This window comes from Phodopus roborovskii, unplaced genomic scaffold (genome assembly GCF_943737965.1).
Source record: "Phodopus roborovskii unplaced genomic scaffold, PHOROB, whole genome shotgun sequence".
Taxonomy (NCBI): Eukaryota; Metazoa; Chordata; class Mammalia; order Rodentia; family Cricetidae; genus Phodopus; species Phodopus roborovskii.
In genome coordinates this window covers 4063282-4081259 of record NW_026126550.1, presented here as the reverse complement: position 1 = coordinate 4081259, position 17978 = coordinate 4063282, and the positions used below count along the sequence as shown (strand labels likewise).

The window sequence follows — 17978 nt, the reverse complement described above, 5'->3', positions numbered from 1 at the left end:
GGGAACTTAAAGCTTGTCTCAAATAATTCCTTTAAGTAATCATCTAGGCTTCAGATTTCTGTTAAATTATTATTTAGATTGGTTGTCATGGCGATTTGCTGAAATATTTATAGTAGGATGTAGGAAAAAATCTAGTCTGGCATGTGTGGGGTGTAAGTTATTCTGTCCAAGAGGTATGACTGACTCGAGCATGGCTTTGCACAGCCTTAGCCTCCATGCCTTCAGTGTGGAGGGGTAGTTTCTATCTGTTGATTGTCAAAGCCATCCTTTGGTGACTGTCATGTGGCTGGAATGAAAACAGATACTACTTAAAGGAAGTGGTTGGTGGATTGGATGTGTGCTTCATACTTGAGAACCATGTTTCTGGTCTGAGGCAGAACACCATGAGTTGTTCAAGCAAAGTGCAATCTTATTGTGCAGTATATGGGTTGCTTCCATAATGCATTTATGCTGGATTATGCATAAGCCACAGCCATGTGGCAATACATAGAATAATAGAAATGGATTAATCATAACAATAGCACTGGCCAGTAAGAGGCCATTGGCCAAAGTTTTATAATTAATGTAAGTCTTTCTGTGTTTATTTGGGGCAAAGGGGCCACGGGATCAGGCTGGAAAATAACTCCAGCTACACATTCTAGAGGCTTCATTATTGTGTCCAGTTTTCTGTTAGCACAAGACTCAAAATTGTGATTTTTGAAACCTATCCTAACAATCACTTCCAAAAAGAAGTGCTGGTTTTCTCATGATCCTAGATATAGCTTTTATTGTCTTATGGTTTGCCTCATAGAAATGCTAAAATATGATAACACGATGAGAATACTTTTTTTTTACCCTTGTCCATTGGGCTCAAAGCATCTTCAAGAACATGAATTCTGAAACAGCTAACTGCCAGGTATAAAGCCATTATCTCATTTATTGGAGAGAACACACATTGGTGTGTTATACTCATGTTTAGATCATGCAAATGAACCAGGCATCACTACTCCTATGCACAGGCATAAACAAACATACCTCATTTCAAAGTCATGGCTGTTTGTGTTAGAAAGCATGAACTTTATTGGCCAGTCCTACATTGTAATAGAGACTTATAGTTACTATATCAACAATTTGCTACTCACATTTTTCCTAGGTTCTTACATATGGTGTTACAGAACACTTCACAAGTAGAACCTTAACAAGTTACATCATAGCTCATGCCAGTAACTACTGCAAATGCTGCCCAATGTGCTGTGAACAAATGTACTAATGTCACTAATGAGGATCTAAGAATTAACTCATAGTTCCATGTAATGAAATATGTGGAAAGATGTAGAGGAGACTAGTTAAGCAAATATTTAGGGACACAGTATCAGCTGTGTGCAATTCTAAATGATATCTTAGTTGTCAGTGCTGATCAGTGATTTGTATCTTCGCTGTGTGTCGTCACTGCAATCATAAATACTCTTGCATATTCTCATCATGTTTGGGAAGCAGGAGACATTAATGTTCAGGGTTATGAACATTCAGTATGCACAGAGTCTTGTCCAAATTTAGAATCTGCTCCACTTTTTAAGCTTAAATGCTTTAGTTTGGTTTGCTTGGGGTCAGAATTGAGGTAATCTACCTTCTTTCATATTTTTTTATTAAAAAAGAAGCTGAATATCTTACTTAAAATTTTCTATGTAATGCTGGAATCTATCTAGAGATTGTCCCAATCCCAACTCCTCCTGAGCACCTAGGTTTGCCCACAGGTATTTTCTTTTCTTTCTTTCTTTCTTTCTTTTTTTTTTTTTTTTTTTTTTTCCCCATTTACATTTGAAACAAGCTTGTTTTACATGTCAATTCCAGTTCCCTCACCCTCCTATCCACCCTATCACCCTTACCAATCCTCAGAAATCACCTTTCTGCTCCCCAGGGAGGGTGAGGCCTTCTATGGGGTGTCTTCAAAGTCTGTCATATCATTTGGGGCAAGGCCTAGGCCCTCCTCCATGTGTCTAGGCTGAGAAATTATCCCTCTATGTGAGATGGGCTCCCAAAGTCCATTTGTATAATAGGAAAAAATACTGATCCATTACTAAATCAGTCCTCCTAACTAACACCCACATTCAGGGGGTCTGGGTCAGTCCTATGCTGGTTTCCCAGCTATCAGACTGGGGTACATGAGCTCCCCCTTGTTCAGGTCAGCTAGTTCTGTGGGTTTCTCCAGCCTCATCTTGACCCCTTTGCTCATCACTCCTCCCTCTCTGTACATGGATTCCAGGAGTTTGGCTAGTGTTTAGCTGTGGGTGTCCATCACCTACTAGATGAAGGCTCTAGGATGGCATATAAGGTAGTTGTCAATCTCATTATAGTGGAAGAGCATAATCTACCTTTTAAATATACAAAATGGAATGTTTGGAAGTACTCAGAAGTCTTACTGAAATGGGTAACAATCTGGCCACACAGGCCTGAGCTGTTCTGGCTTTGGCACCTAGATCTTGGGTGCATAATGAGCTCAGGAGCAATTCAGAACCAGAAGATTTTAGCTGGAGTGATTCAAGCAACTGAACATCAACAGAAGACATAGGACAGCATCACCAAACAAGCAGCCCCATGATAACTACACATGCCACAGATTTTTAGGTGTCAAGCACACCTACCTGGCCTGGCACCTACTAGGCATGCAGCACATGCTGCTTATAACCAGCGTGTGGAAGCAGAACCCTGTCAGAAGGGAACAGGGCAATCTCAGAGATGTAGTCAGCCACCGAGGTGCTCTTTTCAGAGCCCACAGCATCTGCTCCCCAGATAAGCACCTTCTGCAGTCACCTATCAGGTGATTTACAAGACCCACTGAACTACTGAGGAGAAGCTCAGCACATGACCTGCTGTGAGACTAGCTTGTGTGACCCCAGTGAGGAAACATCATTGCCCTTGCCAACGTCCTAGGTAGAGAGTGAAGCCCTTTGTCCCCTTTCAGGCACCCTCCATGTGCTTCCCAGACCCAAGCACTGCTGGTGTGGAGGAGATGCCAAAGGCTTGTTTGATTTCCCAGATCTTTGACCATCAGTGAACTGCAGTATGTGCCCAGCTCTGTTGAGCACAGTTCCTGGAGAATCCCTCAGAAGCTTCTGTAGTAGAGAGAAGTCTCCCCTGACAAGCCTGTGGGCTGGTGTTCCAAGACATGGTTTAACTAGCATCATATAGTTATGTCCCAGTGCTTTTCATTACAGGATTTCATAACCTGCCAGGGTAGGGAATCTTCAGCAAAGCCACTCCAGAGCTTTGTTGCTAAATCAGCTATTCTTCATGATCAGACTCTTCTTGGTGTTTACATTGTTAAAATGAGTCTTTGAGAGGCAGAGATCCATCAGTCTCCCATTTTCATATCCTGACTGTGCACACCCTATTTTTAACCATACTGTGGATGTCAGTGCCCGAGTATCCATCAGTAAATGCAGTCTTGTCACAGGTTAGCTATACCACACATCTGGAAAGCACAGTGAATGCAAGACTCCTGCAGTGCACAAAGGCCACTTTTTTCAGTGCTTGTCACTGCCCTGAGGTTCTGTCTTTATGATCCTTGGTTGAAATCATAGCCCCACACAGGCTGAGGCTGTAGCAGTTTCCTCAACTGTTGGTTGTGCCTCGTTTTTGCCATATAGGTATAGACTGGGACCTCAAGTGAGAAGCAAGGATGCAGCCCGTGTTTAAGCCATGGTTTGTACACAACTTGGACAAATGCCATAGTGGAGCATTTGTGTGAGAAGACAGGGAAGTGAAGTAGGCACAGGGAGACAATGTGAACTGGTGTCTTCCTGAGGACCAGGCAAGAAACCTCAGGTTATCTGTGCTGACAACTGTGTTCACCCAGGAATCATTTTCTCTTGACCATGATTTGAAATGTGTTGATCTTGTTTCAGATAAAAACACATTTACACAAGTCATTGAGTTACTATGAAATGAGTTCACCACATGTAGAAGAAACATTATTTAGAACATAGGACAGGAATTAAGTATTTCATTTCCTGGATCTTTGAGCATTGCAGTTACACATAAACCAAATGGGCCTGACACTGAATGTCCTTTGAGTACACATATTTACAAAAAAAATTGTATGTTTTATAAAGTGGATAAATCACAGGCTAGCCTCTTGTATAGTCTTATTTTCAAAATACATAGTGAAAAGCATGGTAACTATCCAATTCCATGTTTATTAAATAGCAACTACCCACCCTCAAAGTGAGTTACCACTCTGTGATCTACACTCAATAAGACCAAACTACTACCCTCCATATCTTTAAATGCTCTGCTGCAGCTACTACTAAAATGATATCTGCCTCTGCCATCTCAGGACTGCCCTAATCACTATCCCCACAATCACTGGGTGAATCAGTACAGGTGGCCCTTCAGTTAGGGTTACCTGGCCTTCATATCTCACATCAGTTAGCAGCCTTGGTTGTATGAGGAGTGGATTGTTGTGAATTCTGATATTAAGAACCTTCTCTACTATGTCTGACAGTTGCTCAAGGCTAGCCAGAATGAAAACACATGGTGGAGAGGCAAAGTGTGAGGAGCTGCTTTTGTTAGATCACTGCAACCTCCTCTGCTGTCCCTGAAGTAACTGGGGGACTGGCAGTCCACACCTATAGATTCTGACTTGGGACCCTGTTCTTACAGTCCTTACTATGAAACAAGAGAGCTGTCCATGAGACTGTCTTCAATGAGGTGATCCCACTCTTCAGGAAGTCCATTTCAAAGGCTATACTGTGTGAATTTCTCCTCACAGAAGCATCTTTGTAATAAGATTTCCTGGGGCGTTTTCTTCCAAACAGACTGATGGTGTAAGGCCCTCAGCTGCAATCATGTCCTGATCTGGGTGAGGTAGTGGCTAGTGTGATCATGAGGGAAGAGGATAAAGGTGCTGAGCGGTCTGCACTGAGGCCCCACAACTCCCCTGTCTCCCCTCAGGGTGCTGCTCTCCATATTGATTAGCCAATTATCCTTGTGTATCTTTCCCAGGGACAGGTCCCTGATGAGGGAAGCAAGCTGAAATGCAGACAGACTGTGAAAATCAGAATTAGCCAGCCAGTGTTCTACTGCAGTCAGCAGAAAAAGCAATGAGTTCTGAGACCAGCACAGCACAGAGACGATGTGTTTAGCATGCAAGGCTTCACCTGAAGAAGGCTGTGGTCACAGTTGGGAGAATGAATATGGTGGGTTTTATCGTCTTAAAATTAACATTCCCAACATACACAAAAGGCTTCTGTGGGAATGCAAGTGTGCTGAGGTAGATGGTGCTGTGGCACGAGAATAAGAAAGTATTTAGCCTCAAGTAGGATCTTTGTAACTGTCCATAATAATAATAATATAAAAAAAAAATCCTGCTCCATGTCAACTAGGTTTTGCTTAATTATAAAATAAATTATATCAAATTTCATGAATGTTTGAATATTTTGAGGCAAATTAGAAAATATAACGCTTCATACCCTTAAGATGCAAACACGTGCGTGAAGTGCTAGAGGCTAGCTTTTTCTACAGTAGTAAAAACAGGATGTCACACGGCTTGTTTTAAAGTCCACTGCAGAGAATCAGCAATGTAGTTAGTGTGTCTTGTTCATTTAATTTTTACCCTAAGTGCTGTGTGATCACAATGAAGCATGGCACCTGTGGGTGGGGGTAGGGTGATCCCAGCTCTGCCCACGCCACTCACCGTAAAAAGGTCATCCAGCCTTCTCAAGAAATAAGACTCACCCCTTGACTCCTTTACCTGTCTTGCTCTGTCTGCAACATAAAGCAGGCACAGAACACAAAAGAGCTTTACAGGTCTGAGCTGTTTGCAACTATGCAGCCATGATCAAAAATAACTGTATGACGATCTACCCTGTATTTACTAGGTTCTGCATTACTCTATGACTATAGCTGGGCCTACCTGGAACACTGACCCAGTCATGCTGCAAGCCTGCTCTGTCCTGGGCCGAGTCATTGCTCAAGATCATCCCTATTAACTCCCAAGTGGGAGGGGAGTGCCACAGAGACAGGCATTGAGGACAGTGCTGTCAGGACAAGGTCTCAGGATGCCTGACTGGGCTAGCTGAAGCTTTGGTTTGGGTTAGGAGAAGGCATCTAAGACTGGTGTATTGACATAGTATGGACAAGCCCTGGCCATGTCCCCATCCTCTGTATCTACTTCTTCACACACTACTTTGGCCATGGAGGTCTTGGATTTCCTGGAGCCTTGATGAACTGGCACTTACTCTTTCTCAAACTCCTAGCCTCTGGCAAAGGTCTCCTTCCTCATCCTCCCACTCTGGCTTCCTGGCTTCCCTATATTCCCATTCAGCTTGGTTATTCTTCACAGAGTGCAACATACTGACACCACAGTATATATTCACACTCTACCTGTTCTGTTTTCACCAACTGTAACTCCCATGACTACAGGGATATTGTCCTTTTGTTTCACTGTTGAGTTCTAAATGTGACCTATAGATACATGATAATGTGGGTAATCCTCCATCCAGTATACCAGGATTGGCTTATGCAAAATGTGACAACCATAACACTTATCTTCAATTTGGTGAAAAGGCTGAGCTGATGCCCTTCCCATGGGCTCTACCTGTTTCTGTTTAATGGGAAATCCTAAAGTTCCAGTATTTAGTTAGAGTTAATGAATAGCTGCTAGAACTGCACAGGTATCTCTTTATCCTAGATAGCCATTATTCTGTCTGTACCTTAGGTTCCTGGGTCAGACTATTTCTGTGAGAGGTATGTTCCAATGACCAAATGAACTGCTAGCACCTTAGCATCTTGGAGAGTATCGGGAGCATCTAGCTCACTTCCTTTTAGGGGAAAATATAAAGGAGCATTTCTGAGTAGATGACCCAGTGGGTGGTGTCACTCCAAGGAGGATATCACAAATAGGCAGTTGGGAACCAGTCTGTGTTCCCTTGGTACTGATTTGGTAAGCAATGTCAGACTTTGTTCAGGAGTGACAGGGGCACTGCCCATCCACAAATTAGATTGATTTATAAGGTTGGATTGACAGTAAAGTGCACACAGCCATGGGATAAACAAAACCAACTACTGAGCATACTTATCTTCAGACAAGGAGCTCAAGTCTTCAATGTGCAGACACTAGTAGGATTGAGAATAAAGTCAGAACAACACAGCTTTCTGTAAAGAGGTTGGAAATTCACTTGTAACGATTATATGACACATCAAAACCATGTCACCATATTCAACAGCAACAAAACCGGAAGCTCGCGGGGAGGAGCTGCTGTAGAGAAGGTACAAGGGAGCAGGAGCTCTGGAGACTGGAAGTGCACCTATGGTCAGGATTTTCCTGGCTGCCCCAGTGCTGACCTCCCCAGATACCTTCTGTTTGTTTCAATGTCAGCACCCCCTCTTTCCCTATATCTGGGGATAGGGAGATTCCTGAGCTGACAGGAGGTGGTCCTTGTTGGGTGGGATCAACCTGTATCCGAAGAACCTTTAGTCTTGAGAGGCAAAGGCTTCAAGAGTGGAACCCAGCATCTTTCCCTTCAGTGACATGGATGGATTGTGCTGTCAACTTCTAAAACCCCGAGTCTGTAAATGCCTCACCCACACAGTTAATTTATGGGGAGGAATCACTACCAAAAGGTCCTATTTATGTTTCTTTTTAAAAGTTCCACCTAGACAAATAAACTTCAGTGACAATAGGAAATCACATGCAAGTATCAATCATTCACTTTCAACAACTTACAAGAGAGAATGCATTTTAGTACAATCTGAAAACAAAACTCCCATGTCTCTTTCCCCTCCAAGATTCGCTGCCTCAGGTGTCCCCCTCCTATTATCCCACAGTGTTTGTAGCTCTTCTGTGGCCCTCTTACGACATTGCTCAGATGGGAACTACCCCTTGTGGCTTTGGGGAGTGGAGAAAGAGTTGTGGTAAGAAAGCTTGTGTGTTTGAGATAACCCTATTCTGTAATCTTCAGGCTATCTACAAGTTCTGATAAGTAACAGACATATCTATAAAGAAAAAGCTAGTGATGGTGTGAAAAAATCAGGAGGAAGCCAGAGATACTTTGTCACTTAGGGCATGCCGGTGACAAATAGGGTGCCTGCCTTTCTCCAAATGTGATTTGAGAACTCCCCCATGTTCTAGCAGTAAGAAGGATTCTAGTAGCTTGATGTTAGTCCTTCTATGAATATAAAATGCTTCTTACAACATCTGTAGCAAAACAAACAGCCACACTGTTAAGTGATGTATAGTTAGGAAACAGGACAGTTGTGACTGTGGTCCCCACATTAGTACCATCTGGCTCTCATGACTCTCTGTCCCATGCCCACCCTCCCTATTGATCTATAAGGCTTTTATATGAAAAGGGAAATAAAGCTCCTGAGGGGTTGTCTAGCTCAGCTGAAGACCTATCTGTCCAGGATGGGGGGCACTTGGGGCTGGGTAAATCCTGGGGCTGAGTAAAGATAAGGTCTGTATCCAGAATCTATTCTGCCCCCACTACAGGAATGTCAAGAGGGTGGGCTCTGTTCCCTTGAACTCAGAGTCTGGGGTTTTGAGAACAGATGCAGTAGGCTAGAGGAGAGCTTCTCTCCTACCATCCAAGGAGATGCCCCACATGCTGCAGCGTACCTGAGGTGGCAGAGAGTAGGCCAGTGGAGAGGTATGGTGATCCTAGCCTGGTCTGAAGAAGGGGTGTGTGTGTGTGTGTGTGTGTGTGTGTGTGTGTGTGTGCGCGCGCGCGCACGCACACATGTGCATGTATGCATGTTGAGCTGGGTTATTATAGTCAGCAAAATCATAGGCACACATGATCTGCCCTCTTTTATCCTTTTTAAGTGCCTTTCACCTGCTTTCCTATGTCACTTGGTTAGCCCAGGGATGTCTTGACTATCCATCCAGAGTATAGGTCTTATCTAATTTTCTAATCTCTGGTGATGCTTGCTCTTCGTTTTTCATTTTAGAATGGCCTAGGAGACTGACTCTGGGTCTGTCTTTGAGAGAGTTGTTAGAGTTGCTTAAAAAAGGAGGGAAGACCGACCCTGAATGTGTGGTTGGCTACATCCTATAGGCTAGCGTCCTGGACTAAACTAACCAAAGTAAAAAGTAAGACAAACAATAAGCCAAGTGAGTGACAGCGCCCTCTGTTCTTAGCCTCCTGTTTTGTGAAGGACCCTACCTGCACTCTCTCACCACTATGGAGTCTACCCACCTTCTGTGGCCTAAAAGACTGCATCATCTTAGCAATGAGTCAAAACAAACCCTTCCCTTACCTTGATTCTGTCAAGTATTTGGTCACAGCAATGAAATTGGCTGGTGTCAGGCTAGCTGAGCTGGCAATTCCAGCACAAGGTTCAAAGGCTGGTAATTGAATATGTCCTCAATTAATGACAGGCTAGAGAGGAGTATCAAAGGGAGAGAATGCCAGAAGGCAGATGCTGAGAATAACAGTAGTACCTGGGGTGGGGGTATACAACAGAGATCTGTCTCATCTGAAAAGGATATGGGTGTCTAGCTACTAGTCTGCAAGCCTACTGGGTTCCTCATCCAAGAAGATTGTCGTCTGGTTGCTATGGAAACAAGCAGTGCAGAAGACTGGTAAAACAATCATGCACAGCACCCCAGTATAGTCTCTGAGTTCTGTCACTTGGACACATGTGAATTGTGGCTTTCTGTGGTTGTCTTTTAGAAGTAGTAGCCACAAACAAACCTCTATCACTGTAAGACTGTGCTTTGTATTCTGAATTCCATTGGCTAGACACACACACACACACACACACACACACACACACACACACACACACACACACTCCTCTTTACTGTCCTTGAGATATGATATGGGTGCATATAATGTATATGCATGTGGCTTGAGCAGTACCAAATTTCGAAAAAGTTGTATCTCAGACATGGCTTTTTAGAGACAAACTACAGCAAAAAGAGTATATGAAGTTGCAGCCATTTTAGGAAAACCTCCCAACGACATGATTCTGTCTGTGTAGAATAAAATCTTCCTAGTAGTCAGACTCAAAGGAAGTGAATTGTGGCAATAGAATTTATAAAGTTTTTGCAGGAATAAAAATCACATGTGTAACAGTAGTTAGGAATGAAGCTGGTGGATGGCAGATCTTCTGGGCTCAGCCACAAAAAAAAAACATATCTAACTCTAGGCTCATTTCTACCCTTTGGAAGTAGATCAGCCCAAACTTGTATGCTTTCCACTCTCACATGAAATCGGATTCAGCAGGGAATACCTGGGCCTGGACAGGTTGAGAGGTCTCTGGTCTCATCCTGGCGCTAGGGTCTCTGTGAGATCAGTACTAAAGAGGGAATACAGTATTCTATCCTCTCTACACACCTTGGTATTCATGTTCCTACTGTTTACTTAGAACATAAACAATGTACATTTATTTTCTGGAAAATGCTTTGTTCATCATAAATACATCCCTCTTTTTTTGAGAGAAATTAATCACTGGAAAGAAGCAAGTAATAGTGACTTCTGAAAGTTTTGTGATCTGGAATATTTGTATTTCTGGTCCCTGACTAGCATAGAAAATTCTACACCATTTGCCAAAATCTATCACTATGATGGAGTCTTTTCAATGCTAGCCTCAGCAGAAGCACAACATGGTGGTAAATTGTATGAATATGGAAAAACCAGACATTGAATTCTAAATGCTCACCATGACATTCTAGGTAAGGCTGAATCCTGAGTCAGAGCATGTGTTTAGAACCTGTTTGCTGATGACTTGGAGCCTGTTTCCTTCCATTAGTCCACATAATTAGGATCTGACCATAGGGGATGCCTTGAAATGGTTAAACACTGGTCACTCCAGGAATTCTAAGAACCTGTAAGGATTTGGGCCCTAAATATCATTTTCTCAGGCATTTCCACATTTGCTGCTATAACTCATGAGGCCTCAGATGACACTGAGCATTAATAACTTGAAGAATGGAAAAAAATCATCAGGCTCTGACTTCATATGCATTCCCCACTACCTATTTCTAGATACCATCCTTGAATAGGTGAGTTTCTCCCGGCATCTACTTGGGGGGAGAAAGTATTGGAAAACAATACCACCCAGGCAAGGCATTCAAAATACACATAGTGTGAGTGGCTCAGTCTGTGGGGTTTGTAGGAACTTGCCAAGATGGGCCAGACAGATAATGATCCCTTCCTTATAGATGAGCTCATTACGATTCTTGGAAGGTCACTCTCCTCGCACCATCACTGAGTAACAAGAGAATGATGGGGCCAGTTGCATAACTTCCAGTTTCATATCTGCCTCACAAGACCACCAGGACATCTGCAGGGTTCTCCCAGAACACTTTCCTGTGAGGAGCAGGCCTGCCACACCTGCTGGAGAATGCCTGGCAGTTTTCTGGTACTTAGGCAGGGAAGGGACCAATCTTGTTTTCAGTTCCTTGGTTTCATTGGTCAGCATGACTGGGATACTGTGTGGAGAAGCTTATCCACTTTTTTTTAATCTTCTTAGGAAAGGGTGACATAGATTGGTCATAAGGGTACTCCTTAGCATGTCATGTGGAAAGTAGGACAGGCAAAACAAACAAACAAACAACTAAGGACAATCATGAGATTAGTAAATGGAGAAGCAACAGCATCACATTTGCCACATTTGCTGGGAAAGGCTCCTGAGAGCCTTGTCCTTTTCCACAGCAGAATTCATTTTTGAGCTTAGATACAGAAACAGGGCCTGGTTATTACATTAGGTGACTTCCCTTTTGTGTGGGTCTGTGTGGATGCACATGTATGTGCAGGTGTACATGAACATATGGTAGCCAGAGGACAACATAGGTATCTTCTTCTACTACTTTCTACCTTATTTTTTAAGATAGGGTTTCTCATTGAACTAGGAGATCTCTGATTAGGCTAGGATGGCAGGCTAGCCAGTAGGCCCCAGGGACCCTCCTGTCTCCACTTCCCCAGATGCTGGGATAGGCATGTGCCACCACACTTGGTCTTTATGTGAGGTTGGGAATCAAATTCAGATTCTTGTACTTGCATGGTAAGCACTTTACCAGTTGAATTTCCACATTGGGGAAAGAAAAGACTTCTTCAAACTATCCTTAGATACACACACACACACACACACACACACACACACACACACACAGTGGCATAAGTACCTACATGCATGTAGTCAAAGATACGAGACACAGTGTAATTTTTAAGTTTTTTAATCTTTGAACTCATGGCACATATTGTCCATTTCCAAATCATGGCTTACAAATTCATCAGGATGATACTCTATAAGTGATGGGGACAATTACCCAAACCATCATAGTTGCTGTGTCATTCCCAAGGATGATCTAGTTATATAACTTATGAGCATAACAAGGTATATAAATCAAAAGGAAAATATTTTAAAAATCAAGTTTCCAAAGAGTCATGAGAACAGGATGCACTTGCACTCAAAAGCTGAGCTGCCAGCCAACAGCAAGGTGTACATCTGTGATTAGTCTTGCCACATTTGTGATTATGTTTGCCAGTGCGAGTTTCTTTCCTTTTGCTGCTCTTTGATAACAATTTTATCCTTATAATAAGGGAAATGGTTCAGGCAGAGTATGGTGAAATGAAGAGGTTTGTGTCCTGAGAGAGACAGAATCTGATTCACACAGCAAGTGTTGCTGATGTTTGGAGAGTGGGTCAGAGCCTAAATATCTGTTGACTCCAGGTGGGAAGTTATTTTCAGTTACTGCTATATTGAGCTTCAAATCTCCTTTTGCTAACATGAACCTTTTCTGCATAAAATCCATACTGAAAGCACCAGAGGTTCAGTATCTCAGTTTTAGTCAGCTGCTGTTTGCAGCTAGTCGATATGCCTCATTCCTCCAAATCATTATCAAACTCTGAAAGTTCTCTGGCATTTGAATCATAAAAACAAAGGACAGATGTGAAATGGCATCCGTTAACCAACCAACCAAAGGGGAATGCATTTGAAAACTCATTTATTATTATCTGTGTTTCGCAATGCAGATGACAGCAATTGTGCAGAAGTTGTGAATAGAAATTCAAATCCAAGCTGCTCTCTAAGTGAAAGCCAAATGGGTGTCTGATGAAATAGAGGGGTTTACGTCATGCTTAACATGGACTTTTAAAAAGATTTCCTTTAAGTATATTTTGAGGTTGAGTACATCTTATTCAAGTTTCTTCATGCTGGTGAGATGGGTGAATATATTATCACCATAGGTCAAATTAAACATTAGATTATGAGTGTCATAGTTAACCAGTCCCATTTGACCCAGTGACATGTGGTCACTGTACATGCCTAACTTACCCATATACAAAGCATTTGTCCTCTTCCTTCTTCATGCTCATTGTGGAGCTCCTGCCACTTCACTGTGAGTCTCTCAATACACTGACTAGAAGCTATCACGTTCATGCTTCTCAATTCAGTATTCTTATGACCTTCCTAAGAGGATATCCTTCCTGTATGACTTCAGAAATCTGAGGTTGTCTTCTATCTTGCACAAATATGATGGGAAATAAACCACTTAAAGGGGATTATAGAGAACCTCTAAGTGTTAGGAAAAAGGGAAGTTCAGGAATTTTTAGAAAGCACAGTGATGTGAGAGATATAACTGGTAGGTCAATTGTTAGCTGTGAATACAGCCAATGAAGGTGGTAAATTATAACATTAAAAACAAAAATGTATGTTTTCATATTATAGTTACTGTATTTAGTGGCTAACTTTAGGATTAACTAAAGGCATTTATATCTCTCTGTGAATATCTTAAGTGGCCTCCTGCTCTTTAACACAATTTGTTTGCTTTATGGTTTTATTTTCTACACAGCAGCAAATGTCTTGTAAGGTTCCCTTCTAGGCCAAGCAGGATTTGACTTGCTGTGAGCTTACTGTTCATGCTGTAGCAATGATCTTCACAGTCTAGCCACTTCTTCTTTTTCCTTTTTGTCTTCTCTGTTTCTTTGCAGAAGACCATCAAATGAGTTGTACGCGAATAATGCAGGACCCAGAAAAGGATGATAACAACAATGATGAGTATGATAACTATGATGAACTGGTAGCCAAGTCACTATTAAATCTTGGCAAAATTGCTGAGGATGCAGCATACCGAGCCAGGACTGAGTCAGAAATGAACAGCAATACCTCCAATAGCTTGGAGGATGATAGTGACAAAAATGAAAACCTCGGTCGAAAAGGCGAACTAAGTCTAGATTTAGACAGTGATGTTGTTAGAGAAACAGTGGACTCCCTTAAGCTATTGGCACAAGGACATGGTGTTGTGCTATCAGAGAACATCAGTGACAGAAGTTATGCTGAGGGAATGTCACAGCAAGACAGTAGGAATATGAACTATGTCATGCTAGGGAAGCCCATGAACAATGGACTTATGGAGAAGATGGTGGAGGAGAGTGATGAGGAAGTTTGTCTCAGTAGTCTAGAGTGTCTGAGGAACCAGTGCTTTGACCTGGCCAGGAAACTCAGCGAGACCAACCCACAGGACAGGAGTCAGCCACCCAACATGAGTGTGCGCCAACATGTCCGGCAAGAGGATGACTTCCCTGGGAGGACACCAGACAGGAGCTACTCAGATATGATGAACCTTATGCGGCTGGAGGAGCAGCTAAGCCCCAGGTCTAGAACGTTCTCCAGCTGTGCCAAGGAGGATGGGTGTCATGAGAGGGATGATGACACCACCTCAGTGAACTCAGACAGGTCTGAGGAGGTATTTGACATGACCAAGGGCAACCTGACTCTGCTAGAGAAAGCCATTGCCTTGGAGACAGAGAGAGCCAAGGCCATGAGGGAGAAGATGGCCATGGATGCTGGGAGAAGGGATAACCTGAGATCCTATGAGGACCAGTCTCCAAGACAGCTGGCTGGTGAAGACAGAAAATCCAAATCCAGTGACAGCCATGTCAAAAAGCCATACTATGGTAAAGGTAATATTTCTACCTAACGTAAGTTGCTTCAGGCAAATGTGAGCTAAGTGAGAGATGCTTATGATAGTTTGTTATACTATAAATCACTACAAATATTACATCTAATGCACATTTTTAGAGTTTATTATAGAGCTCTCTCATGTGACAACTTTTCTATATAGAACAAATAAAATATTTGTCTGAGAAATACATAAAACAAGTAAGTGTGCTGCCATTAGAGCAAATGGATAGAATGACAGTGGGAAAGTGCATACCTGAAGAAGACAAGGCAAGAGTGCACCAACACACCTAGATTGAGACCATCAGGACCAGGCTATGCTGTTACAAAGGAACCATGATCTATGCTGAACAGTGGCAAGGGTTTAGGCATCAATCAGTCAATCAGAGATGAGGCACTTTCTTCATAAATTGTATTGAGTATATGGCTTCATGATTTATAAAATTATTACCTAGTGACAGTTATTGATGAAACTGGCCCCATAGAAAATACCCAAAAGGAATTGAACAGCAACACAATGAACGATGACATAAGATAAGGACAGTGACTGCACATTAATTATCTGTGATAGTTTGCTTAGGAAACTACTTGCCATGCAAGGCACACAGTAGTCACAGCTGAAACCAATAGCAATTTCTCTAGAATATTAATTCCCCTTACTGGCTCCATTACATTGTGGAAGAAGTTGTGGCTCTTTTGTCAAATACTATATATTATTTTTTTTAAAAAAATCTCAAAACTACCCTACAATAGTTTAACTGAATTTTATTTTATGAAATAAATGAGCACATATTTGCATCTATCTATTTGTGCAACTTAGCTAGCCTGATATAGCGACTTCATGTTCATAGTAACATCTGTATCCATCTGCAGTTGGTGCAAGTCTTGATTGAGCTTCACTTAGCTTCACTTCGGTTTGGTCGATTCCTCTCAAGACTCAGAACTATGAAAGAAACTGTCTCAAAAATGAAATTGGTAGTTCCTTAAATCCTTTCTGTATTATCACCAAAAATGTTCCTTTTTTGCTTTTCATTTTATTCTGTACATTATGAATACTCAGTTTCCTCACTATGGATCTGATCATGAGATTCAGAAATTTAGTTTGAAAATCAGTTGCTGAACAAATTTAAAACAATCCAAAAATTGTATCATCCCTGTTGTGGCACAGGTGTGTACTCTCCTCTCAATGTGTGCTCATAGCTCCATGGCCAGCTGGACATTACTATGACCAGGTACAAGCTGTCAGAAGCCCTAGCCAGAGCGCTGAGTGTTTCTGGTTGACTAGTGCCTGGATGGATATGGGCTTTTCATTTAATTACAAAGGCAAGCACAAGACCCCCAGATGAGTACATACAAGGACTGTATTACTTTCTAAAGAACATAGATTCTGGTGCCATTGAGCTTTAGGCTTTCCTTGAAACACATAGAACACAGCATATGTGTTTTAAATGATTGAGCTAACATTAGAATAAGATGTGATAAACCAATCAATTAAGACATTTTTAGTTGGATTTTGAGAATGACAAAAATTCATGCCTTTCCATATGACTGCTATTTTATATATATATATATATATATATATATATATATATATATATATATATATATTTAGATTCATGTTTTAGAATTCTAAGTAGTAGTTCCCAGGTCAGAGCTGTGGTGCTGAGAAGCATAGTGAGTGACCATGTGTGGAGGCAAATTATGCATCAAAGAGTGTCCTCATCACCATGGCTTCTTTGGTTTGTGTAATCCGCCAAGCACATAGCTCTTTTGCTTTGTTGTTATGTTGCTTTACTTTTATGAAAAACATGGAATTTTCCCTGACTGCTTCCCCTACATGAGGAGGGGAAGTGAATGCTCAGGTACATTTTTGTCATGAGAAGGGGAAGGTTGGGAGCCTGAATTTTCTCATGAGAAAGAAGGTACTGGTCACCACTTCTCTAGTTTCCCAGGTTTACTTCTGGCCAAAGTTATCAGTATTTTCCATCAACAGTTTCCATGTTTCTTTGACTATAGCTGTAGTTTCATTCTGAGCCAAAGCAAAGCTAACACACATACACACACACACATATTCTCATACACACACGTGTACATCTGCACATGCAGATGCACACACATGTACTCACACATGCACATGTGCACATTTGCATACACACACACGCATGAACACAACAAAAAATGGAGCAGAGATTAAAGCCCTCTTTTAAAAAACTAAAGTTTTGGGACCATATCTTCCCAACATGCCTGAAAATGCCCATCACATCAACATGCTGTGTTGTGGCTTTTTTCTTCCTTCTGTAAAGAGAGTGCATGCTCTCATACCATACATCTTAACTGAAAATACTTCATTAAACTACTAATGAGCATTTCAAAATATTAAGTTAATATAAAATAACTTTTTTGCCTTCCACACATTTCCCTTTCATTAGGGCAAAAGGGGAATAAGCTAAATTCAGCACACTTTTTTTTTTAAGTTATTGCAAGGTTTCTGGTTAGGTTGCCTGGTCTTTTTGTTTGCTTCACTGTTTTATGTTTGTTTGAAAGGTGAATTGGGATTGTAGGAAACAAGTAATCAAGGCACAGTAAGGGCAATGGCAGACCCCATCTCTGCCATGTAAAGAGAGCAGATCATGCTCTTCTGTTCTCTGTACCCTGAGAGAGTTTTGAACCTTTTTTTAAATATAAAGATCATTTAATTTCAAAACTCTTTTAAAATCTGTGAAATCATGTTATTTGTGTAGATATTGGGGTCCTGATAAAACAGTTACTTTGTGATCAAAGTGAATAGTATGGTATTATTTTTTTAATCCTGTACAAGTCATTTGTATCTAGGTTTTTAAAATCTCTTAAATTTATTATTTTAAATTATCAGTGCTATCCTCTGAAACTGTTACTGTGTGGTTACTATTTTGTAATGATGTATATTAACTTTTCTCAGTATAATGAAGTTGCTCAGAGGGCACCAGAATGGTAGGCTTTATTTTGAACCTATAGAAACTGAAATGCCAGTACTTATTCCTGGGTTCATTGGCAAAGACCATAAGGTTATTGTAGGGGCAGGACAGCAGTTAGCAGTGCCCAGTGTTTTCTTC

The 17978-nt window shown here is 41.6% G+C and overlaps 1 protein-coding gene across 8 annotated transcripts in view; it reads left to right on the top strand.

Annotated features, from left to right (window-relative positions):
- The window catches only part of Myt1l (myelin transcription factor 1 like), a 259766-nt gene that overhangs the window by 156378 nt on the left and 85410 nt on the right, over positions 1–17978 (top strand). For 3 of the 8 annotated variants that reach the window (XM_051201287.1, XM_051201282.1, XM_051201281.1), the window contains exon 1: positions 13887–14882. In XM_051201287.1, the coding sequence (XP_051057244.1) occupies positions 13928–14882 (955 nt within the window). In that variant the 5' untranslated portion in view covers positions 13887–13927. Of the gene's footprint in view, positions 1–13884; positions 14889–17978 lie in introns of those variants that run through there. The other 5 variants (XM_051201286.1, XM_051201285.1, XM_051201288.1 and 2 more) reach the window with 4 other exon arrangements.